We start from the raw sequence: 26,701 nt of genomic DNA on the forward strand, positions 1-26,701 counted from the left end.
GACATTGATGGTTCAGAGTTAAAGTGGTAGAAAGTGTCCAGTGAAGAACCATAAGAATTTTTGTTTGGCCCTGTGCTGTTTAACATTTTTATTAATAACTTGGATAAAGGTATAGTCTGTTAAATTAGATGACAAAGCTTGATGACAGTCAAGATGACAGGGTCAGGATTCAGAAAGATCTTATCAGTCTTGAGAGTATTGGGTTGAAAACTAATAATACAAAGTTGAATAGGTGTAGCAAGCTGTTGTCTCCAGAAGCTGCTGATCGCTCTCTGGGAAGAGATCTGCTGTGTCTACTCAAATCTCTTGGACAGATTCTTCTTCCTGTAGTGAACCGTTGTCTCCAAGCAGTTGCTGTTAACTCTTGTCCAGAGAAGTGACTTCCCTTCCTGCAGAGAGCCCCGTCAGGCCTGATGTAATGCAGAGACTTCTTCTTGAATCCTGGCTCTGAATCTCCTCCATCTCTTGTCCTTCCCCAGGCAGACTGCTCTGCAGGCCCAATGTTGCCTCTTTTATCCTCCCAGAGAATGGGCATGGGATAATGCAAGGGTTTCTGGGAAGAACCACTTCAACCAATGAGATTGCTCCTTCTAGGATTCCTAAGGTGTAAACTCCCTTTACAGGTCTGAGCCAGAGAACTGTCAGGTCAACCTGAGTTCTCACCTTGTAATTGTCCAGACAACCTGAGTTCTCACCTAGTAATCCTAACAAATAGGGATAAATGTAAAGTTTTCACTTGACTAATAAAAATGATTTCACAAATACAGGATAAAAGAGGCATGATTAGCACGTTATGAATTAGCAATGTGATATTACAGCAAAAAGGAAAAAAAAGTCTTCTTGGGGCTGTATTAAAAGCATGGCTTTCAAGAATAGTAAACTAACTATATTCTACCCTAGTTAAACCTCATTTGGAATATTGCATTTGGTTTTATGTACTACAGTTTAAGAAAACCTTAAGATAGAGTATTTGAAGGAGAATAGCCAGGCTGAACTGCCTATTTGCCACATCATATGCTAAACACTGGAATTATGCAACTCTTGTCTTCGAGGAGCATACATTCTAGTGAAGCAACACAATATAAAAAACTGGAAAAGGAGATGGTAGAACAGGGCATAGGAAAGGAAGCATGGTATGTGGAGATATTTGGGAAATGATGTAAAGGTCTGGAAAGATGGGCAGTGCAGAAAGATGGGGATGATAGCCTTGGTGAAGGCAGCAAAATATAGAGAGCAGTAAAATTTAGACTTGGTATCAGAAAATCTTTGTTTACAAATTTAGTTGCTGGGGCGGGGTGGAGGTGTTCAGAGGGAAGCCCGTCATGTAGAAGCTGGATGAACATTTGTTAGATATGTTGCAGTGGGGAATTCTTTCCATGTATGAATTGTACTAGAAGGTTCCTGAAGTGCTCATATTCTGTGATCCCTAATCCAGTAATATATAAATATTATGCTATTCAATTTGTGATTGATTTCACTCTGTAATTCTATCTGATTCTGTATGAATCTCCCCTATTTACTGTAATGAATGTTTATGAAATTAGAATTGACTTAAATATATAAGTCTACACAAGTTAGAAACATGATCATTCAATATTTGTGTTTCCACTTATATTTGATCTACCATTGCAGAATGGGACATTTTTATATACTGGTTCATTTTGATTTGACCATAAGGTAGAGATAGGATTAGTAAATTTATTAGTACAGAGAACTTCTTTCAAGGAAACTTCCTCTGTCAAGGCAGTGCCTTCTTTCAGTTTAGAGTCGTAGAGAACTGCATAGAACATGGAAAGTTGAAGAGAGACAGCAACTTTTTTAAAGTTAAAAAACATGACTCATAAAAACCTTAAAAAAATCACAACAGGACATAAAGTAGAATGAAAAGAAGTCCTTAAAATAGCATCTTGTAGTTAGGTGGCACAGAATCACTCTATCCACAGATTCTCATCTTCATAAGTCCAAATCTGGACTGAAATATTATGCTTGCCTGGGCAATTCATTTAACCCTATTTTCCCTAATTCCTCATCTGTCAAATGAGTCAGGGAAGGAAATAGCAAATCACTCCAGTATCTTTGCCAAGAAAATCCCAAATTGGAGTCATGAAGAGTCAGACATAACTGAAGTGATCCAACAACAAAAAGGCTGAAGAATTGTGAATTATGTTGATTGCATAATTGATTACATTTCTTACCTAACAAGAGATTAATTTTTTTAAAAAAAGGATTCTATGAACAAATACGTAACCAATAAGTTATAATATTTTTATTCATGTTAGAATTTCTATCAGTGTTTTAACATTAATATTTAGAGAGTTTGTACATTTTCACTTTCAAGGTTTAAAATGAGAACCACACTAGATCACAAATGGTAACTAAAACAGTTCACAATCGCATGAATATTTATTCACTCTCACTCTCTTAACACTGTTAAAAGTTTTCTTTTCCTCAATGCCTTTTACAATGAAAAGTGTGCACCATACTCATGTCTCAGCAAAGTTCCAAAACATTATGGTTTCATTACATATAAACTCTTTAAAAATATACTTCTGTCAAAAGACTTGATGACTACTATGTACACTACAAAAATAAATTTTCATATAAATAAATTATATGGCATACTTTTATCTTTGTAATTGAAATGACACAAACCCATTTCTGCCAAAATAGGCAGACAATGAGACCCAGTTTGAATATTTTTTTCTTTTAACTCCTTACACTAAAAGCTACAAATGAGTCCTTAATGTAAATGTTATATACTCTGTCCTATTTAACATTAGTAAGCACTCTATACAAATAAAAATTCCATTCAAAAGAAAAACATAGCTGTAATTATGTTTCCAATAGAAATAAAATCCCTGCATTTTTTGTTATAAACTGGCATGACAAATACTGTAGGAAAACATTCTTATGATACAAAAATATAAATATCACCAAAGATGAAAAATTTTTAACATCTAAACAAACAAACAAAACACATAATTGCCAGCCACTGAGTTCTCCCTTTGCCAATGTGACTATTGGAGAAAAGGGTCTAGGCTCTGCAGAAAGCAGTAGGCAGCAGAAACACTCATACACCAAACATGCCAGGGTGAAGGGGCAAGGAAAACACAATGGAGTTAGAAAAATAGTGAGAACTCAAAGAAAACACCGAACGCAGGACTTTTGCCTGATCATCCTCCATCCAGGAAATTAAGCAAGCAGAGGTGGGCTGGTTGGAAGTGGACAAGGAGAGAGGGCTGTGGCTGACAGATAGGCACCATAACAGTAACAGTGTGAAGCCATCAGGGCCTCTGACAACACTAATACACACATTTGGCAGCTGTTGGTGGCTTCCAACTAGTATCATACAGTTTTGTTACGAAGTTTTAAAAAAATCTGAGGTCACTACAGTGCTAGTAGTAATTGTTTTTTTGTTTTTGTTTTTTTGTTTTTTGCTATAATTTTCTAGGTAAGATGGCTGGAACAGTAGGCAGTTATGAGATTAACCCTTAGTGTACTCCTACCAGTAGCTTAAGGAACTGCCAGAATGGGGTCAGGACCCTGACCTTAAATTCCCATGCAAATTATCTGTAAACAAGTGACTGGTGTTGAAGGAAAGGCAGAGCTGGGCATGAATTGCTTCCCTGACCATCATTGGTCCCTTGATAGGAGATGGAGTCAAAGGCTCAAAGGGAAAAACTCTAACCACTGGAAGAACAGATCTCTTGAAAATAATGCCTGGCTAAGAGAGATCTGCCTCCATCTCCCCCCAACCCCCGCAAATGCAGGTTATGAATATGTGACCTTTTAGCAGGAAGATATGTATTACACATTACATAGCTTCCTGCTTCTCTGACAACTTCACAGCACAAAGAGCAGTAAATAGTAGAGGGAAGAAAAATAGTACTATAGGGAATGTTTCCCATCTTTAAAAAATTCCCCCATTTGCATGTCATGTTACAAATTTCTAGGAACCTTTTGAAATCTACCAGCTGTGGTGCTGTTTTTCTCCCCTTGATCATGCACTCATATCTAGGAAACTTCCTATGTGTTTAATAAAAAAAAATACAAATAGATTCAGAGAACTGTCACAATTTGACCATTGAATTAGGGAAGAGACCAAGCTCTAAGGGTATGGGGCTGAAGTATGTCTAAGCAAAAATCTTCCTCACTTCTCAGTTTGGCGTCTTTATAAGAAGGCTCAACAAATGAGATGGATATCCTCTTTTCATCTATATATAGCAGAGAACTCGGTCCCTAGAAGGACAGGTTTTACAAGGAGCATTTCCAAGCCTCGTACCCTCCCAACCCACTCCTCAATCTGGTATTTTGTGTTAACTGTAATGAGGGGAGCACTAATCCTGTCAGTTAAGGCATGAGGTATATGGTATCAATCCTCCCCAAGCCATTGCTAGAGCACATTCTCATGACCCAACTGTGGTTCACTGTTAGGTCTGTTATTCAATTCCTCATGCCATTTCAAGATTCAAAAGAAGTTAGCAGTATACAGAGAGGTACACCATGATCCAATTTCAGCAACCACTATCCATGCAGAATAACATTTGCCTTGCTGCTGAGGGGTAAAAGACAGCCATTGGTTTGAAGAGATAATATGGACTAGAGAGAGCATAGCTTCCCCTGTTCTATTTAAAGATGTGGCCACTGGTGGATCCTGCTGTTAATGCTAGTGCATTTTCCACCAGGGCTTAGCAATAAAGAAATCCTGACTCTTCCAGCATGTTGTGTTAATAAGCCCACTAAGGGTTACAATACAGTTTAAAAAAATAAAAAAGAAAGTAAGAAAAAAGAAAAGAAAAAAAACTGCTACAGTACATTAAGAAAACACACACATACACACACATACGGTTTACACACATTGCAAAAACAGAGAATTGAACATAACTAATCCTAGAGAAGCCACCAAGACTTTTCTTCATATCTGCTCATTAAAACAAAAATTATCACGCATAGCGTGTTTGAAAGTTAACAGTAACATTTCATACTACCACAGGGTTGTGATATGCAAATTAAAAATATTTTAAACAAATACCTTTACAAAATAATCCTATTACATAAGCAATATTTGCATAGAATTATACAAGTAAATTATACAATATTTAAGCAGCAGCAACATAATGCTGAATTTAAGAGTAAATTAAGTTTCATTTGTGGCACAGAGGTCAATATACAAAATGAGCAGAGGACACCAAAAGAGCCAACTCTACTCTATTAGCAGGAGCTGAGAAACTCCAGATTATGCTAATTACATTGTTCCTTTGTATATTACATATGTGTACACCTTTTAAATATTTATAGAAATATTTCACAAAATAATACAATAGGTTACAGTAACAGTGAACTGTCATCCTGATGCAGCACATCCTTTTCCATAACTCCAAGTAGTTCTTTTCAAGCAGTTCTGGAAAGAGGGGGGTTCCCCATCTTTGGCCTCTTTGCTTCAGTTTTTTCAAATTACCCTGTAAAAAAGAGAGAAAAGACAAAAATGAATAAAATGTAAAGATTTTAAAAGATGAAATCATGAAGTTAATAATGGAGGGGGAAAACATCTCAATTCAGAATCAGTTTGTGTAATAGTTGAAATATGATGTACCCAATGAAAAGAAAATATGATTTGGAATTGGGAAGCCTGGATACAAATGTCCAATAGCTCTTCTTTTTATTACCTATGGCATACTTGGCAAGCTATTTCACTGCTTTGGGCCTCAAGAAGAAATCTCGAGGCACAAGAAGCAATTTGGCATACTGGCAAAAAAAATTATTTAGAGCTGAAGTCAGAGTTAATAATAAATATAAGCTAATATTTATTTAGTGCTTGTTAGTTTACTAATCGCTTTTCACAAATTATCCCATTCATTTTTCATAACAACTCTGAATTTTCCTAAGAACACCAAAACTTAGCTTAGGAAATTTTAGTACATTGCATCCCATATTAGAAAATAGGATAAAGGAATTCCAAAGAATCCAAAGATTTACATCTAAGCCCATCAATCGATGAAACTCCCAAACTAAAAATTAAAGTCAACTCACCTTAGTTGGAGCTGTTTCCCCTTGTCCTTTCTTCACACTCAACATCTTGCAGCTCTATGACTTCTATTTTAGAGTTCCTCCTCTCACATCTTACATTAAAAGGTACATGGGGGTCCTCAAACACCCCATGGTCAGTTTCATGATACCCCTCATAGGATGGGCAGCTTCCTCCCCGAAGGTTCCGGCCATGCATAGAGGGAGGATGCACAGCCACTGTCACTGAAGCGGAAGCGGTCACAGTAGTGATAGGTTGGCAATATCCTGGCACAGAAGTGCCCATGGCAGTGAATGCTGGGTTCCGAGGGTTATGAAAACGGGCTCCTCGGTGGCCCGTTCGGTCCCTATTGCTAGGTCCAGAATGCCCTTCAGTAGAAATTTCAAAAGCGTTCCTTCGTGGCCTATAAGGGGGCGGTCGCAGTCCTTCCCTGGAGTCCCGCTGTGGCTGTTGGCCTTGATGCCCAGATTGCTGAGGTCCAGCATCCAGGTGGAGCTTTTGTCTTGGGCTTGACGGATGATGATGCCTTGGTTCTGGTTGAACCACCTGCAGAGGGAGGGCAAGACCTGGTTAAAATAGGTACAACCCAGAGGAAGAATACATTGCTAACACAGAAGCCTAATGTTTATAACTCTTACTCATTATCCTTTTGTAGATTTATTTTTTTCTGCTTGAAACTTCCAACACACTCTGGGACAGGACTGGTGAGTAAGACCAGGAACACAAAGAAAGAGAAGAGTATAATCTTCTTGCAAGAGATATGCTCTTGTGTGAGCTCACCAGTTGTGATGTTTGAGAATTATATTTTGGTCCCATTTCCAAGCTGCTCTTGTCTCAAACACTGCTTGCAGGAAAGTAGGGCCCCTCATAAATAGAAGGCTATGTCTGGAAAGTATTCCTGCTGCCTATTTCCCTCAATCTGCTACCCATCATTTTCAATACGGGTGGACATGGAGAGCTCTGCCTCTCAAGTGGCACATTTTTGGAAATTTTGACAATAGATTCTTGGATCTAGCCAGCGTCCAAGAGTAAGATGTCAGTTAGAGTAGCCTGGTTTCTAAGTCTTCATAAAAAAGTCTCAAGTAACGCAGGGACCAATTCCATCAAAAGAACCATCACCAACTTCTAATATGATTTGACTTGTCCCTAATATTAGACTACCATTGAACAAAAGCAGATTCTCGCTATAGTTTAATGGGCATTATTGTTGGGTTGTGGAGGTAAGAGATAAAGAATGTTTTTGTTATTTGCTTGGTTTCCTCCTTTTACGTGGGAAAGGTTGGATTGGTACAGCCCAGGGAATACACACATTCTGAAGGAACTTGGAGGAAACACTTATTTAGAATAGCTTGGAAGCTCAAAGGCTGCTGTAATTTGTTGCAGTTGAGCTCCATGCTTCTTACAGAGACCCTGGAGAGCAAAGAATCAGGGAAAAGGAATAAAAACACATGACCCTTATTTTATTCCATCCCTCAAAGCTGTTTCTCGAGAATTGTTTTTTTTTTTTTTTTTTTTTTTTTTTTTTTTTGTCTAGGAGCAGCTATATGGTGCAGTAGATAGAGCACTGCTTGAAGTTAGAAGGATTTGAATTCAAATGCAACTTCAGACTCTTAAAAACTTCCTAGCTGTGTGACTTTGGGCAAGTCACTTAACCCCAAGTGTCTTGCCAAAAATAAATAAAATATATGTTTTTTGTCAAAATTACAAAACATGGAGAACAAAATAGCCATATATCTGTGTTTATTACTGTTAGAGATTCTCTACTCTCTAGGATCCTTATAAACTATAAAAGCTTTATTAAGGGTAAATAAAGGGTTTCCAAAAAAAGGAAAGAATACTAACAACAAAATGCATTGTTCCACAAGTTATAGATGTTACTTCAAAGATTAAAATCTTATGAAAAGCACCTTCTTTAATCGCAAAATGCAATTAATTTTGCTTTTTAAAATTAACAATTAATTTTTGCTTTTACATTCCCTTCAATTAAAAAAAAATTCCCTCTCCACTCCTTGAACCAGAAAACCACCACTTGTAACAAAGAATAAGGAAGGGAAAAAAAACCCAAGTCAGCAAAATCAACTATATATATATATATATAATCCCCCACTTCATTTATTCCTGTGTGCTATTTTTTTGAATTTTATACTTATCCTTACCTTTAATTCAAAAGTGAACTTAACACTAAAATGTACTTGATATGAATCTTTGGCTTTGAAGAAAATAGGATGTGGTGGAGACACATATTTGTATGCTAAGTCTGCTACATAGTTTTGGAACTTTGGGGAAACTTATTTTGCTTGCCATAACTTCCATTTCCTCATCTTTACAATAGAAAGAATGACTTTTGCTCTAACAAGTTCTTCACAAGGGATACTTTGAGTGCAAAGTGAGATAGTTTGCACGAAAACACTTTGTATACTCCAGTAACAAAAATAGCATTTATGAAAATGTTTCACAATTTACAAAGGACTTTCCTCATTGGAAAAAAAAAGTAGGTATAGTATAGGTATTATTGTCCCCATTTTTAGAGATGAGGAAGCTGAGGGAGTTTCATGGATGTTAGCTGACTTTTCCAAGCCATCCCAGGAATCAAATAACAAAGTCAGGGCTTGAACTTTAATTAAACAAATTCAAAACTCTTTCTAAAAGTTAAGGATACTGTCTTAGTTTTCTTTAGGTTACAGTATCGAGTAGTAGAGGCAGAACTTGAATTCATGTCTTCTCTTCTTTTTGAGGCATTTGGGGTTAAGTGACTTCTCTAGGGTCACACAGTTAACAATTGCCAGAGTTTGGATATGACTTCAGGTCCTTTTAACTCCAGAGCTGGTACCCTACCCACTGAACCCCCAATGGCCCAAAAATGTCTTCTCCAAGGCTAGTAGTATTTCTACTAATCCACACTACTACCAGTTATACCATATACTAAGGGGATACTTGAGGCTTTTATTCATGTATTTGTGTGTGATTTATTGACTAATATTGATTTTTCTAAATGACTGCTATGTGCCATAATATTAAAGCTCACATGGATATAGAAAGTACCCTATACCATTCTCTTTGTATACTATTCATACATTATTATATATAAGACATGAGTATAAGAAGTGCTTTTTCATTTTGGGGGGGAAAGGGGTAAGGGTGCCTTTCAATACTTTTCTCCACACTCACCCATTCTTTACTAAAATTTTAATATATCTTGGGTTACTTACAGTGGATCTGGCAAAGACTGGGTTTTCTGTGGCTTCCACTATTACTTGATGAGGTGGGGCACATGAATTCTGTTGATTCTCGTATTGATAAAGCTCTTCACTGATGCCTGACACTGTTGTCTGAGAACTATATTCTGAGTCAGAGGAATCAGATCCATTGTTCATGTGTCTTGGGGGTACTGCAAATCTGACCATGCTGGGAGGTGGCTCAGGGGAGGGAGTGGGTAGTCGGTTTAGCCCATTAGCTGGAGAAACCTATGAAAAGGATTAAAAATATAGCATAAGATACTTTATCATCCTTCCAGCGATCTCTTAATAAGTGAATAAATGCTTGCGAAATGATAAGAAAATGGCAATTGTCACTGAAGACATTCTCTCTGTCTGAATCACTATAAATAAAAAAAATGTGTTCAGACTGCTTTAAAACATGTTTCTACTCTTCCCCTACCACAAAAGATATAAGATTCAAAGCATTTTAATTATACATACATTTATTAAGTACCTACTATGTATCAGGTATTATATTAGATATTATGTGTTCAAAGGCAAAAAAAAGAAAGCAGTTCCTGTCCTCAAGTAGCCTACATTTTTATAGACTCCTGCTACCTCTTGGTCTCTTTCCTTGTCTCCCTCCCTCCTCTCCTCTCTCTCTTTTGAAGCAAATACAAGGCAAATTAAGAAGCAACTGAGGTGTAATAAAAAACCTGTCCTTTTCCTTTTAAATAGATCTAAAAGGCAAAACTGACACTTTTAACTATAATTCAGACAAAAATAGTCAATAAATGTATCTGAATTATATTAGCATATTCAGGTCAATAAGATTTAAATCGTCAATGAGTAGATTTAAAAGCAAAACAACATCCCAAGACATCCTTTGTATGCTACTGAGAACAAAAAAGTCACAATTGCAGAAATGCTTTTTAAAAAGCAAATCGCCAGCAAATGTAGATAAAGTTTCTAAATTAAGAGTGACACCAGGAAAAAATAACATTGTCAGTCAATGAATTGAACACTATACTAAGTATAATTACTGACCTCAGGATAGGGTCCAAAGAATGACAAAAGTACCGGAAGTAATACCAATCCATTCAGAACACCCAGGATAGTTAAGATTGCCAGAACTGCAAAGAAATACCTAGAAGATAAAAAAGGGAAAGAGAAATGTATAGTGACAGATACAGAAAATGTTTCTCCACAACACAGAAAAATTTCAACATTTTTTTCACTGAAATAATGAAGCCATACTATTAAAAAAAAAGTCAAGATAAAAGTACAGCTCAGATTTAGTGGAGGTTGTTTTTTTTTTTTAACCTTACAAGCTTTTGAGGGTTACATTCCACAAACCCAAGTGTTAGTTGGTAAAGAGAAGAAAAAACATTAGTTTGTTAAATTGCAGAAATCTCGTGGCATGTAATGTTATTTATAAATGTGTTACACAAACACAGAAATATGGAATGTGAACTGAATGGCTGAACAGATTGAAAGCACAAATACAATGAAAAGGGGCCCCCATTAGTGAAAACCCAGCAGAAGCAAACAAATGAAGTGAAGGGTGTAGAATTTAAACAATTTAGCCCAGGAGGAAAAGAAGCCTCCTTCTCCCAGCAGCTAATCCACTGTGAAATGCTTCTGCATCTTATAGTAGAATCTCTAATTAAATCTCTAGTGTATCAGGTAAGGCTTTCCTTTGCCGTTCATTAATCACAACTTTCTGCCTAGAATTCTGTGAGTTCCAGTTTTACCAAATAGCTCAAATTGCAACCTTTTTAGAACACAGGAACCAGCTTTTTGCAAAGAAAATGCTGCCCATTCTATGGGGAGCTCTAGCATTGTACTGAATAAGAGCACTCCACAATAGCAGAGCTGCATTGCAGGCTAATCTTTTGTTGAACAATTTAGCATCTCTGAATACTCTTGTTTTGCATCAGCCAATTCAAACATAAAGGCTGAAGCACTATGGAAGAAGAGGAAAGTGCACAAGTGGTTGTCCTTTCCCACCATTGAGGGCTAAGGTCTGGGATACTTCATGAATACCAAGGTAAACCTGTCAGTAAAAGTAAAGTCTCATGAGCTGGTATTCGGCACAGCTGGAGAGTTCAGACTAAACTCAAGGGTGCATTTTTGTAACTAATGATTTCTAGGCCTCAGAATAGGGCAATTTTGATGGCAGTAGGCTGGAGGGGGAAGGGGTTAGGGTGTCATGGAGAAGAAGGGGGCAAGATATCTATCTGTTAATAGCTCTCCTGATCATAAAACTGAACAGACTCTGAGCTTTACCATGTCTATATATGTTTCCACATTAGATTAAAAAAAATAAAGAACTCCTATAAAAATACAAATACCTCAGTACTGTAAACACTTGGAATGTTTAAGCTACATTAGTAAAAAATGAACGAATCAATGTCTTCCACTAATGTAAACTGCTAGAACTTTAGACTGGGACATATATCAACAACAGGCATTAAAACATTTGCATCTCATCTGTCTAATAGAAGAATAAACAGGCTGATTATATTTCTGACTGCTTAGTGTATACAATGTCTGCACATTTATTCAACTTCGGTGAGGACTTTATCAGGCTAATCCATCCATTTCTGGAAGACTGGAGTTCCCTTGAGCCCCTGAAACAGGAACCCTAGTATCTCTGGGAGGCAATGGATTATCAAGCATTGGATCAGAGATCTGGAGTTCTTGCCTCAAAGATTCTGTTCCTTGCCTACATTGTGTGAGAGGAGGTAAAGTCATTTAACCTCTTGGTGCCCTTCCCCCACCAAAGTAGAATGAAGATTAGTACTAGCTAGACTACTTCTGAGGCTCCTTGGAGAAAAAGTAAATATCATATAGAAATTCTGCTAAATTTTTGTTTTATATCTGACTAGTCAGACATGAAAATGAGAAACAAAAATTCTACAAAATAAAAACCAAACTGAGACTACAAAAACTTTCCTTGTTTAACTTTAAATGTAAAATTTATTATTTATATTATATTATATTAAAGTACCAAGTTGATCACTAAATAGTTTATTAAAAAAACCTAGATTATAAGGAATATCATTATCATACAAATAAATCCAATAATAAAAATGTACGGGGCATGAAGATTCCACTTCAGGTAAGAATCTAATGAGGTTATGAGATGCCCCAATTTTTTACCTAAAAAGCAATCTACTCACATGGTTTAGGGTACCATTTCCCTACACCTTCAAAAAAGAAGAAGGATCAAAATTTCAGATAAAACTCTCTAGATTTTCTCTGAAATGACATCAACAACAACAAAAACATTAAAGCCTATTTAGATTATCCTTCCAAGCTTAAGGTTGTCTGAAGAGTCCATTAAAAAAAAAGAAAAAAGAAAGAAAGAAAGAAAAAAAAGAAAATTTTGTTGTGGATTTGGTCCTGCCCTACCACAATCTCAATGCTAAGATATTCTCTAATTATTCATTAATTAGTTTAGGTCTAATGCCTCCACAAAGAATCAGTGTTACTTTTAATAAGATAAGCCATTTTGCAGAACTCCCCATATGTTGTTTAAAGAGCAGAAAAAAAAATCCATTTCACTCCACTTCAAATTATTTTCAAAAGGTCACAGTCTTAATTAAATTCACCAGAAACAGCTTTCCTTTAGTTCTGAGAAGAAGTCTTAAGACTTGGCTTTCCAAATCTTATATCAAGTTGTGTGTTAATGCTTTTCAACTCTCAACAGGATTTAGATGTAACCTTGATCTGGGCAAAGCCATCTTAGTTAAATAGGGAAAAGAGTGAAGAAAAAGGGAGTGATAATTTCAGCTATTTGTAAGTTATTTGGAATTCTAGAGACTATCAAATGATAATCAGATTCAGAGTCTCTGAAGTATAATGCCATCTCTTTCTTTTCCTACCATCTTTATTCTTCTTAAAGATTATTCTTGGCAGTCCTTCCCTCCTCCTCCTGAGTGTACAGCATTCCCAGATTAGTAGCTTCTTCTACCTATCCTAATGGAGTAATTAATCTATAATGTATAAATAAACTTTGGGAATTTGCCTGGTTCCCTCAGACATTAAGTGATTTGCCTACAGACCAAAAGCTAGTTGCTTTATTAGGTATATTTGTATCCTTTATGCCTTGGACATAGATGGTGCTCATTAAGTACTTGCTGACTGATGTGTCAGTGGTAGGACTGAAACTCAGGTTTTCTTGATTCTGAAAGGTTGATATTCTATCCACCACACTATCTATCATCCCCTTCCCTAATATGAACAATATAGGTACATGTTTCTACTTGATTGTTCCCATTAATATTCATACTTGGTAAATCTCAGAATCAAGCTGTTGGTTCTTTTGATAATGCTTTGTCGTAAGTTTGATCGGTAGCAATAGCAATAGTGAAGCTCATTCTATTTGAACAACACATATTTATATAGGCCCCTTCTGGTTATCCAAAGCAACTTATATCTATTCCTTTCATTTAACCTTCTAAATAGTCCATAAATTCCACAAGATATGATTCAAAAATTCTATTCTTCCCTCTATGTTTCTCAAAGCAGAAAGAAAGCAATGTCCTAGGAAAGGAATTTTTGACACAGCATAAATAGCATGAAATGAACAAATAACATAATTATTATAGAAAATTTTAATTTCTAAGCACCTATTCAAATGAGTATGTACTTGCACATGCATACACACCATTACACTCCCTTACTTATATATCCAAATGCCTACCTGACAATGAAATCGAACTCAGATCCTGCAAGCATCAGTACCCCTAGGAGAGTGGACACAGCTCCATCTAGAACTGGGGCAAACATATGCTCCAATGCAAGCACAGCCCTGCGATTCTTATCTCCAATGGCAGTCAGGAAAGCCTATAAAATGATAAAAACAAAACAAAAAACCCAAAACATTAGGTTGCCACAGATTAACACAGCAAAATTCTTAACTTCCTGCTAAAGTGTTCAAAGGATAAGCCTCTCTAATTTGCTTCTCCTGAATGATTCAACTCCAACTCTTGAGTTATTGCAGTTTTTTCAAAGTAGCTTAGTTAGACTAAATCTAGGCATGAAGCAAAAAAGCCTGATGCTGGAGATAGTTCACACTGATATCAATGGGAATTTTTGCATTTACCATGAATTGAGAAACAAAATCATAAAAAACCCCATTAAAAATTTAAAAAAATTAAAACCCCAAAGAAAACAATGGCCAAGAAGTTTTATTTCCTCCTTGACATGATGGTTTTGACATGTATCAGATATGAAAACTATGCTATTTTGATTAATTTTCCAAACTGCCATCAAGGTAGAAATTCTTGTTGAGAATTGTGAAAAGATAAAAATATTTTTTAATCTGGTCTTGTGTAATAACTAGACATTCTCAGGTCACCACATAAATGCAATCAGGGGTATATACAGTTGTAAATTAAGACCTTCCTATTCAAAAAATATGGTTGTACTTCTGTCTCTCTACATAGGTCTCCTATAGCCAGCACTCTTTTGGCAGTAAATGAAAACTTTATATAAGACCATGCATAGGATTGCTGAAAACATGGTCTAGTAATATAATTCATTCCTTGCCACAATCCCCTTTTTCCTATCAATGAAAAACAACTAAACTAACCAGAATAGTTAATTGAGAAACACTTCCTCCCTGTTTGTGAGTTATTATCCTGCCACTATCTCTGGATTTTGTTGACCACAAAGCATCACTTCATATGGATATTTCCTTCTTTTTTCAATATGTTATGGTGCTATGTTTATTGCATTGCATGAATATGCCATAATTTATTCATCTTGTTCTTCAAGTAGTGGACATATAGCATGTTGTTTCTATTTTAGGATTACTGAAAATATTTTTGGTAGAGATGGATCTTACTTTCAAAAAGGAAATGATGTATCTAGCATAAAATATTCACAGTTAAATCACTGGCTCAAAAATTAATTTTTTGTGATGACACAAAGCAGCTGTTTCCAAACTTTTTTGGTGCCTTTTATACTCTCAAAAATTAGGAACCTTAATTACTCAAAATTTGTATGTTTAATCTTACTCCTACTGACAACTAAGTATAAATAAATAAATGGATGTATAGATGTCCTACTGTTGAGTATTTAACATTCTCTTAACTTCAATCATAAAAAAAGAATTGGGAACTTTTGGAAACTCTCCTCCACTATCTCTCAGAGCTCCTTTAAATGAGCTAACACATCTAGGACATGCAAGTGTGTTTAAAGAATATCTTTGATACAATGGGGACACTGTTGATATTTTAAAATTGAACTATAAACAGTAAAAAGGGTCACTAGTGACTGAGTAAAGCTAGCTCACAAGTGAATCATGAAACTCTTTAAATGAAAGTAATTAAATCTTGTATCAACACTGCAGGCATTCCCTACTTTGTTTATACAACACTAGTTTGGTTATTTATGTTCATACTATATACTGAATGCATGAACCAGTACCACTCTGGTTTAAGATCTCAGTATTTCCATTGTAAAATGTGTTCTTGGAGGCCTTTGTTTTCAATTCCAGCTCAAAAAAAAAAAAAAAAAAAAAAAAAGGTTTCAATTTGAATTGGGTTGAATATGGTGATGAAGATTCTTAACTTATCTGCATTTTTTTCCTTTTGTTTTTCACTAAAATGTTATTAGAGTTATAATTTTTCTAAGTTGGAACTGATAAACTCAGTTAATATTTGTAGTTTTTTCTTCCTTTATTTTTTAACTTGTTACACACTTCCCCTCCCAAGAAAAATTTCTCTCACACATTATTCTACTTAATGAAATAACATTTAAGGCTTTTTTAAGCTCCACTAAATGAACTGCAGTAATGAGAGGACTAGGGGGTAACTAGAGTTTCTTCTGAAACATAAAACTTGCAACCATTGAATGATGGAATGTGTTTATTAGTACAAACATTTCCATTTTTACCCTTTCCTATAGACACATCCTCTTCTCCATGGAAAGTGAGACTGGTCTAGAAAGTCTATGAGGAAAGGAGAAGTAGGCTGATAATAATTGATATTAATTCCAAAAGAGGCCATTGCATTCTAAGATTATATAATTGCAGATTCTGGAGGACTGCTAAATATGAAACTTCGGGTGAATTCCCAAAACTAATAGTTATATTATTTTGTAATGACTCCATATCAATCAAAGAGCCATGAAGCAAATACATATATGCAAATTCATATGTGCCTAGAAATACAGATGTCATGTAGTTCAACCTGGAAAGATTTAGATATAAAATGGGTAAAGAAAATGCTGCAAGTTTTACAAGTAAATAAAGTAAGGAAACATTACATACTATATGATCCTTCATAACTTTAGTACAGACCTTAGGTTTTCTCTTTGGTAGTTCATATAGCTCTAAACATTTCTTCTTTAATCATTCCCTAACTCACTCATTTATTCTTTTACCAAATGTTTACTTTCTCCCCTTATATGAGGGAATGCCCTCTGAGTTTGTTTCTTTCAGGTATATTAACAGATGCACTATCCATTAAGAGATGAAAAAATAATGAAAAAAAATTACCCCAAACCACAATACTGGTTCCTTATCTCCAAGCTTAAATGAATTTCTGGATTGGTGAGGAGAAAAAAAGGTTCTATATGCTTGGATAAAAAAGGGAGTATGTATAAGTCTGCCATATGGTCCTTTGCTTGTCTATCCAGGGATTAATACCCCAGTGATCTTACCCAAGTGCCTTTTGGGACCATATGTTACTATATCACAACTTGGAATTCTTTTATTTTAATTTTTGGTTGAACCATTCAAATTACTATTCTATCCTATTCTTCCAGCATCAGGACAGTGTCTTTCACAAAGTAGTAGATGCTTAATAAATGCTTGATTAAACTGAATTCTTGATTTCTTTTGAATATACTTTTGTACATGAGTGTATATGTTGCTTCTTCTGTTAAACCTAAACTTCTTTTGAGAAGAGTCTGTTTCATTTTTGTCTTTTGTGTTCCCAACTTTCAGAATAAAGTCAGACATATAGGAGATTCTTAATAAATGCTTGTTCATTAATTACTTTTATACACACATACACACAAAACTATATACTTATTTTAATAAAAAGTTCAGTAAGCTCAATACTTACAGTGATTCTATAAAATACAAGGCATTAGATAGATGTTCAGTATAGAACAGTAAAGCTCTTTATGTCTATTTAAATATATCTCAAAACAAATTTTTTTAACAAATAGGCCAAAAGTCTAGTTTATTTTATTGCCAATTCCTATCTATTTCCCCCTTTATTTTTTCTGTTTTCTTCCTCAATAGGAAGAATGACTTGTTACTAATCAGTTTTGCAAAGGTCTTTTTTTTGTACAATGTGATTATAGGAATTTTCTCTAGAACTAAGAGAATTTTTTAGCCTTTTTTAGAGACTAAGAGCTAGATCCAAAGACAAAAGACTTCCATTAATAATAATGATGATACTTAACAATAATAATATCTAACAATGATAGTACTTTAAGGCTTGCAAAGTGCTTTTTTTATTATCTCATTTGATCTTTACAACAACCCTAGAAACTATGATCCCATTTTACAGAAATTATTGCCTAGGGTCTTACAGATATTAAGTGTCTGAGGTAACACTTGAACTCAAGTTTTTCTGACTCCTTTCATTCACTATCCCATTTACCTTACAACAACAATTTTTATGTAGTATTTTAAAGTTTGCAAAGATATTATATCATTTGATCCTCACAACCCTGTGAAGTAAGTGCTATTGTGATCCCCACCTTATAGATAAGGAAACTGAGGGACAGATACTTGCCCACTGTGAATAAATATTTGAACCAGGATTTGAAAAATCAGGTCTCCCAGTTCAGCCCTCTTGCCCACCATGCTACCATTATCGCTTCACAGACAGAACCTGTCTGTTCATTTTACATACCAAGGCAACATGAACAGTAAATTCCACTCCTATGCCGACAGAAGCAATCAAGATGACCACAGGTACAGCACTCAGTTTGATTCCAATAAGACCCATCATGCCAAAAAGCTCCACTGTCATTAGTGCCAGGACCATCACCTTTAAGAAAAGCATATATGGTTAATAGTTTAACATAGTATGTTTTAACACACTACTCTTTTACTATGAAAGGCAACAGATTATGTTGGGGATAATACGATCTTACCGGAACTCAAAATCAAAGAAAATGGAAAAAGAACTGGGTCTGAAAGACATACATTCAAATCCCTGCTCTGAAACTACTTTGAGCAAGTAGCTTAATTTTGGGGGGGCCCATATTTTTCCTCTTCTTTAAAAAAAAGAAAAAAGGAGGAAAAGGAGGGTGTTGGACTAGACTTAGCTATGAGACTCTGAATTCTTATGCTCTAACGGAACCAAAGGAACAGATTTTTTTTAAATTTGGTCAAAAATTTTAAATCCCTGCTTCTGAAAAGAAGATGATTATAAGTCTCCCAACGATATGGGCAAGGACTGACTCCTTAACATTTGCAAGGAAATTGAAGGATATACAGTATTTAGTGTTCTAGGCATCTTTTTAGATTTCTCTGACAAACAATCATGACTACCACAATACTTCAATCAAAACTCTTCTATAAATAATTTGTCAGGTTGAATACCAATTCCCTATTAATAATAATAGTTAAATAGTAATATGTTTTTCTGCTTTGATTCTACCCATTAGAAATTACCTTCAACTTATACTTGAATTGGAACTTTATAAGTTTAGGGAACTTTTTTGGGCCATGGGGCGGAGAGGAAGGGAGGTCTTCACTCTGTTTTTAATATCAATAGGATGGGAAAGGAAACATAAAACACTTTGAAGTAAAAGTGATTTTGTTTTAGATTGGGAAATCTATGGACTAAGCGAAGATGACTTGGGAGTAAGTTTAAAGTCTGGAAGAAAGTGAATGCTATAATCAGTTGATGAGTATCAGATTACAGAGGGCCTCTTGACTTTGAAGAAACATGGAGAGACTAGAAGTATACAAAGCAAACAGTTAAGTCTGAGGAAAAGCTTTCATTTTTCCCTTATATCTTCTCTGAAAAAAAAAAACTGTAGGAAAATATGGGGGGGGGAATCTTTGATGAATTAGAATTAGGAGTTTCTTGGGCAAGTGTAAAGGAACTAGGCACAAAATCTAAAATTTTTTTCTCAAGTTAAAAGAGTCAAAAGACATTTTCTTTTCTTTTTCTATGTTTTGGGGAGGGTGGCAAAGGAGGGAAGGGAAGGTTACTACAATAAGTTTTTTTTTTTTTAATAAGCTAATGAAAGATGGACAATATAAATTGTTTGATTAAGAAAATGATTTTAGACTAAACATTTACCTTTTCCCATACCTGTTGTATAGACTTATGTTACTGGAAACCAGTAACTAACTGTTCTGATTCTCTATTTTGAGTATTTTAAACTCTTCAAATAGTTCATGAAATTTAAACATGCACATGCCATTATTCAGTTCCACATTAAAGTTTACTTTAGATCTTAAAGGATACTTTGCAGAATGGAATAGATTATATGACTTATATTATTTTACTCTTCTTTTTGTTTAGAGGTAAAAATAACACAACTTTTCTTTCTATATACTCTTGTTATTTTATTTTTCTATTATTCTAATTTTGCTACCCTAATTTTCTTCTAAATGGTAAAATCAGCAAATACAAATTGTGTTCATTATGAAAATTATTTTGTAAAAGAAAAATTTTAGGTTAAAATCCAGAATTTTAAAGTTATATTTTTTGTGTTTTTTTTTTAAATAAGTGCTTATAGTTAGTACTGTGTGCTATTATAAGAAAGGCTGGAAAAGCTCTCCTATCTTTATAAGGAAATTTTAAAGTCACATTAGTGGTCCATAAGATTAAAGCTCTTAAATCTGTACCTTTACCATGAACCTTACTGCCACAAGTAGAATAAATATATCACAGATGATGCAATATACACACTCCACCAGAGGCCCAGACATAAACAAAACCTTTCCGACTGCAGCAAGAGCTATGCTGAAAGGAATTTGACTTCAACAAAGACCCTTATAATAAACTTACAATGATCCCTGCCGTCCAGGGGTTCAGAAGGAAGACTGCGCACACCAGAAACGTGCAAGCCAAGACCACACTAATGGACAAGAGAAGCCAGTGCCGAAGACCAATGTATTGCTCCCAGAAAAGAAATGGGTATCCATTTGGGTAGCTGGAGACTCCAAGGCTTGTGTAATTGTTGCAAATTGTTCTCACTTTCTCAATAGCTTCTACGAAGTCTGAAGTGTCTCGTAACCCATTGAGGTAGAAAGGAAACTGAGCATATTCGATGGGCTCTGCTGGGGGGACTATGAGAGAAAGACATAATAACAGGTAAAGAAAAAGTCACTGGAAAGAGGAGTGATTTTTGATCTATTAAAGCAAAAAAATATATATATGGCATGATTTGATTTTGAAAAATTTTTCAAATTCACATTTTTTGCATGCTAGAGTCATTTCTAAGAGGGGAAAAACATTATTAAAAATGTTGTACCAAAAAAAATCTATAATGATAACAAAAATAGTATTTTATGAAAAACTGGGCTTACAAATTCATTTGGACACTATTCCTTAGAATGACTAAATTATTTTTATATCTTCATATTCTTGATCTTTTTAACACTTAATTTGAAAATTAAAAAAAATCCAAACTTCTAAACTTGGTTTTCAGAAATAAATATTCTTTGTTAAAGTTCCAAACAATCTGAATTGTTTGCTAAATCATCACATGAGTGAAAGTATTCAGTTCAAACCTAGTTCTATTCAGTCATTTACAGAGCTACATAACATTAAAGTAATGCTTCACTGAAAAAAATGTAGAACTTTATCTTATAGCTATCTAAGAAACTTACATTTTCCATGCTTCTTTTTTAATTCAATGTTGTCTATGACAACAGAAAAAAAAATCCTTACACAATAAGCATTTAGTTTCTGCCGTTGTGTGTTCCAGACCCTTCAGGGTCATTCAGTTGACTTGCTAAACATGATTTGCCCTATTATAATCTCAACTATAAATTTTCATTAAGACAAGACTTGGCTGACTGCCACAAAGCTGTATGGTTCTGATACAGTGAAACACAACTGGCTTGCTATCCAATCACAAGAAAACCAGTCTCCCTGTCTCACTCTTTGCTCTTCCAATTCAGCAACCAAAATATAGATCTCCCAGTAACTAATGTTAACGAAAAAATCCATATAGGATCACCTTTGAAATTGTGTTCTTTGAGGTTATTACAAAAGAAGGGCTTTGTATAAACAAACACCTTTGTATCAGTATAAATAGCGCTGACAAACTACGGTGTTTGGAAGCTTATGGAAATAACCTAACTTGGCAACTTGGCAACAATTCTTCCACACCAAAGTTGACAAGGTTAGATAGTAAGTATGTAATTCCCAAAAGACAAAATGTTGCAGAGATGGAATATCATTCAATCTGGAGACTACTTTTACCTTTTGCAGCTAACAAGGAACATTGAAAAGAAATGACAAATGCAAGTTTCAGAGTTCAAGCAAGATTATATACTCTTAATTTCTCAAACTGATAGAACCTGACTTCAGCACAATTCTATGTTCCATTATATATGGGCATTTGTCTCCCAAGCTTTAAAGTAAAAGAAACATATTGTTCTGTTTACACCTCTGAGACCTGTACAATGTCAACTGATCCAGAAAGTTAATGGGCCTGGAAGAAAAAGCTGAACACCTATATAAACTGTAAGACAATTAAATAAAGTGTTACTCACTTCTCAGCCTTGTGTCTGGCATGTAGTCTGCTTTGTCATGGACCCATTCAGGACGGTGAGGTCGAATGTTGGCCTGAGAGGCAGCATATGCAACTGGGTCATTACTGACCCAAGCCGTCAGGTAGATATAGAAAGCATTTGGGTTAATGATACCATCTGCATCCACCAGACGCTGTTTAGTCAACTGCAAAATGGGAGAAACAGAAACCTTTCAGAATTGAGCTTGGCTTTCAAGGTCTTAATAGTTAAAAAAAAAAAAACCAAAAAGAAAGAAAAGAAAAAGAAAGAAAAGGAAAAAAAGATAAGTATGTTCATTTCTAGAGAGAATTGAACCAAAATTTATACCAGTATTCATAACCATGTATAGAATACCCACTGTTTAAAAGAGCAGAAAATTTAGCTGGAACCTATTTGATTTTTTTAAAGTGTATCATAATATGCAAAGATTGTTTACAACACATATATAACTCTGCAGATGGTTCTAGAATAAACTGAACCAATTAAACCTGAATGCTAAAAGACTGTCTGCAGCCAAGGGGGAAAATGACCAAGCTGGAAAAACATATTTAAAGGAGGAAAAAAAAAAAAAACCTGGCAAGAATCCCTATACACGTCTGTGTGCAGTTAACCTCTGTTGTTAACACTGAAGGAAATGCCACCCAGTAAATGGAGGAGAGCTATAAAAATAAAACAACATCTGTATAAATTTTGCTAACACTTGCCTCCTATGACCTGTGTATTCAGAAAATGCCCAACGCCAAGAAAGTAAAAGAGTGTGTTGCAGTAATCTGTTGACTATGGGTAAGCCTATTTCAAACTTATAGATGGTTGAACATTCTCCAACCAAAGTCTGACTTGTGGACTTCATTTAGATGAAAATCATTTTCATTTTTTTTTTTTGCATTTGTTGGTTTATTTTAAACTCTGATCTGACTCCAGCTATAGGTCCTTTTAATGAAATGAAAAACAACAGTAACAATAGTTTAAAAAGAAAGTGAGAGAAAAGAGAAAGAAAGAAAGAAAGGGAAAGAGAGAAAGGGGAAACTAGAATCCAAGGATCTGGATTCAATTAATTCCCAGGATATGCAACAACTGTATGTCTTCAATCTGTCTTTAAGATTGTACTCTCCAGCTCCCAGTCCCTATGGATACGGTACACTTTTTCTCTCTCCTAGGCACAGGAAATTATATCAAGAGGTATGGTCCAATGACATTAGTTCCATGGTGTACCTGGTACATAAAACCAAACCTTACTATTTGAATGTCTATTCTTAATACACCCCTTTCCATATCCAGATATCTCTGTTCAAGCTCTTGTCAAGCCTGACAGAATACTGCCTGTCACCATAAAACACTATGCTTCATGTGCCATAATGTTCATAACTTTGAACAATATACTCAGTCTATTTGTCATCTTTAATCAGAGAGAGAAAGAGAGGGAGGGAGGAAAAGAGGGATGAAGGGAAGGAAAAAGGGAGAAAGAAATGGGGGGGGGAGAAAAATAGAGATCAGCATCGTTTTCTGTCTGAAAGCAAAGAAAGCAAGTTATATAGACAGGATGGAAGAGTAGTCTATAGGGCCTAATGGAAGTCTTAAAGAGATACTTTCCTTTTAAATGAAGAGACTCAGATAAAGTTGCATATTTCAATGAGTAAAAAATTGTGTTTTTAAAAGTGTTAGGAAAATAAGATGCAATTTCAGTGGGATAATAGTTACCACATAAAAAGTGACTGATAGTACTTTTTTTGCTGGACAGCTTGGCCCATTCACATTCTAGGTCTGCCTTTTTATGTGATATATTCATGTTTATTCCTTTAGGTCAGAGTGACACAAAGGGGTCAAATATTGAAAATGATTATTCTTTTAAGTCCCTCTACTAAACACTTTTTATGTTTTATTCCTCTCCCTTTCCTTCCAATTAAAAAAAAACAAACAAACTTATTTTCAGATTTAAATTACAGAAAAATAAAGCCAGAATCACAATAGACTAGGACAGAAGTCAACCACCATTGAATTCATTTAGTGCCTTTAACTTTTTTAAGAGTTCCTGAGTATTATCCTTAAGATGACCCTGAGAAACAAGTTAAGTGCTGTTACTCCCATATGACAGAGGAACATAGAATAAGGATAGGGAATGGATCTGTGATTTCAGAGGTACAGGAAACTCCTATGTAAGAAAACTTTCTCCACCTTTTCTTTCTAAGCCCTGGGGGGTTCATTCTCTTGGATCATAATATGTTACTCCAGGATCCTAGTTTATATCCTTTTTGTAGGGAATACCAATTGACTTGTTCTTTTTGGACTGTAGTTGGAGAAAGTCAATCAATCAGCCAAGTGGGTTTCTCAGGACTAGAGTTCATCAAGTTGAGGCTATTTAATCTTTTGTACAGTATATTATAGAGGAGATTCCTGTGTGGTTACAGGTTGGACTAAAAGTCCTTGACAAATCTGGAAGTCTTTTCAGTGACAAATTTTTCAATTTCTTTAATGATCCCTAAAGAGTCTTAAAATATACACAGTTAACCTTCCTAGAGCATTTCACTCAATGTTTATAACATCATAGATTTAGAGTTAGAAGAGAATTTAGGGCCTTTGAGCCCAACCTCCTCATTTTTAGACAGTGAAACCGAGGCCCAGAGAAAATAAATGAACTATACAAACTTAAAACAGGTAATTAAATGATTGAGACAGAATTTGAACCCTTTTTTTGATCCAAACCCACTCCTCCTTCTATTGTAACATAAGTATCTACCTGGCTGATGTCAATAGGCTTATCTCGGCTGCCAGTTTGAACCAGGAGTTTGTAGGCTAGGACTCCATCATCTGATCCATTTTTATAATTATTCTGCATGATCTTCCCAGATTCCCAATCACTGTCAAATGCATCCTGTAGTCCTAGAGAAAGAAGGCATATCTTAAAATTCTAACCAAAACAAAGCTAGCATTTATTTCAGAGGACAAAAAAAAATGATATGAGAAATAAGTCATACTTTTAAAACAATATTAAATAGGCAATATGCATTCTGTTTGATGACATTTATGAGAACATAGTTTTTATGAATGAACTGGAATTGATCTCAACATACTTGAATACATTTGAGCATGAAAGCCACTAACACTTTGGGAGGATAAAAAAATTTAAGTTTCGCAGTTTTTCTTAAAAATCTAGATTTCTAAGTTTGTGTACCAAACATACATATACATATGTGCATACAGCCACATAATAATATATGTCCACCCATGTGTGTGCACATACACATTTTCTTCTTCCTCCTCTAAATTCTCACCTTATCTTATCTTGTTCACTGCTTCCTATCACAATAGAAGTTGGTAGACTACATTAATTGAAGAGCACCCCAGTAGGAAGATATGCACTGTGTACATTAACTCTCTTAGCAACTGTAAGGTGCTAAACTACAGGTTCTTTCATATAACCAGAAATTCCACTGAAAGAGGAGGAAAAAAAAAAACACACTCAAGCTTCCAACTTCAAACAGCAACTCAGCTGCTTCTTGAGCACAGCATGAGTGAACACGATTTTGTCAATTTGTTCCATCTGTTCAACTTGTGTAGCTAATATAAGCTGTGGGATCTACTGCCAGCATATGTAAAGATCACAGCCAACACCTATTCACTCTCAACTGTTATTTTCCTCTTTGCCACCCTTAAAAGGGGTGCATGTGTGTGTGCATTTGTGTGCGCGCTTGTTTGCTCGTGCACACAAGAATGGGCATGTGTGTCTGTGTAGGAAGGAGAGGGAAGGAATAGGGGTGTGGGTGGAGGGGAAATACCTCACAGCATAAAATTTGGATCAGATTTAGAACAGGAAGCCACAGCCCCATCAATACAAGAAAGCTCTGTGAGAACAGATGACAAACCGCATGTCCAAGGAAAGAGAGCACTTGGGGGGGTGGGGGTGGGAGGGAGCCCACCAACCCACCCCCCCGTGACACAGCCCTAGGCTTTGAATGATCACCAGCATTTACAAACTCTTCAGTGGTACCACCTCTTCCTCCCTTTCCCTTCCCCCCTCTCCCTTCAAAGTCACCTCCCAAGTAGACCTCCAAAGCCAAAATATACTCTCTCTCTCTCTCTCTCTCTCTCTCTCTCTCTCTCTCTCTCTCTCTCTCTCTCTCTCTCTCTCTCTCTCTCTCTCTCACACACACACACACACACACAACACACACACACACACACACACACACCCCTCTTTTGAACAAAAGCAGCAGATTTTTGTTGTAGAAAGTGTGAATTTAAATACAGTATTTCATTTTAGAAATTTCATATAAAATGGGGTTTGTTTGGCCAGGATTTTCCAGAATGGACAGATCTTCATGTTGTAAAAAAGGAAAAAAATAAAATGAAATTTATTTCTTCACCAGAGAAGAGTGAAGACCCCAACTAAACACATTCTATGTAATTGCTTTGGGCTTTGTTTTTATATGGATAATTTGGGTATCTGTTATGTGTGGTCTTGTTGGTGAAAGAAAGGCCTATTATTCAGGGTGCATGTGGGGGGGAGAAATACAGACATTTATGGAGGGTAAGAGAAAGGAGAGAGAGAGACAGACAGAAGGGAAGAGAGAGAAAAGAGAGAGGGAAAGAGAGAGAGAGGGACAGAGAGAGAGAGGGAGGGAGAGAGAGAGGGAGGGAAAGAGAGAGAGAGAGAGAGAGAGAGAGAGAGAGAGAGAGAGAGAGAGAGAGAGAGAGAGAGAGAGAGAGAGAGAGAGAGAGAGAGAGAGAGAGAAGAGAGAGAGAGAG

At 35.6% G+C, this 26,701-nt stretch overlaps 1 protein-coding gene across 2 annotated transcripts in view; it reads right to left on the reverse strand.

The window, feature by feature from the left end:
* Positions 1–2,244: 2,244 nt before the first annotated feature.
* The window catches only part of PTCH1 (patched 1), an 85,912-nt gene continuing 61,455 nt past the window's right edge, over positions 2,245–26,701 (reverse strand). For both annotated transcript variants that reach the window (XM_074281685.1, XM_074281684.1), the window contains exons 16-24: positions 24,693–24,835; positions 21,941–22,124; positions 20,226–20,506; positions 18,108–18,245; positions 13,934–14,076; positions 10,270–10,369; positions 9,235–9,489; positions 6,031–6,571; positions 2,245–5,459 (exon numbers count right to left, since the gene is read on the reverse strand). In XM_074281685.1, the coding sequence (XP_074137786.1) occupies positions 6,032–6,571; positions 9,235–9,489; positions 10,270–10,369; positions 13,934–14,076; positions 18,108–18,245; positions 20,226–20,506; positions 21,941–22,124; positions 24,693–24,835 (1,784 nt within the window). In that variant the 3' untranslated portion in view covers positions 2,245–5,459; position 6,031. The remainder of the gene's footprint in view (positions 5,460–6,030; positions 6,572–9,234; positions 9,490–10,269; positions 10,370–13,933; positions 14,077–18,107; positions 18,246–20,225; positions 20,507–21,940; positions 22,125–24,692; positions 24,836–26,701) is intronic.

This window comes from Sminthopsis crassicaudata, chromosome 1, assembly GCF_048593235.1.
Source record: "Sminthopsis crassicaudata isolate SCR6 chromosome 1, ASM4859323v1, whole genome shotgun sequence".
Classification (NCBI taxonomy): domain Eukaryota; kingdom Metazoa; phylum Chordata; class Mammalia; order Dasyuromorphia; family Dasyuridae; genus Sminthopsis; species Sminthopsis crassicaudata.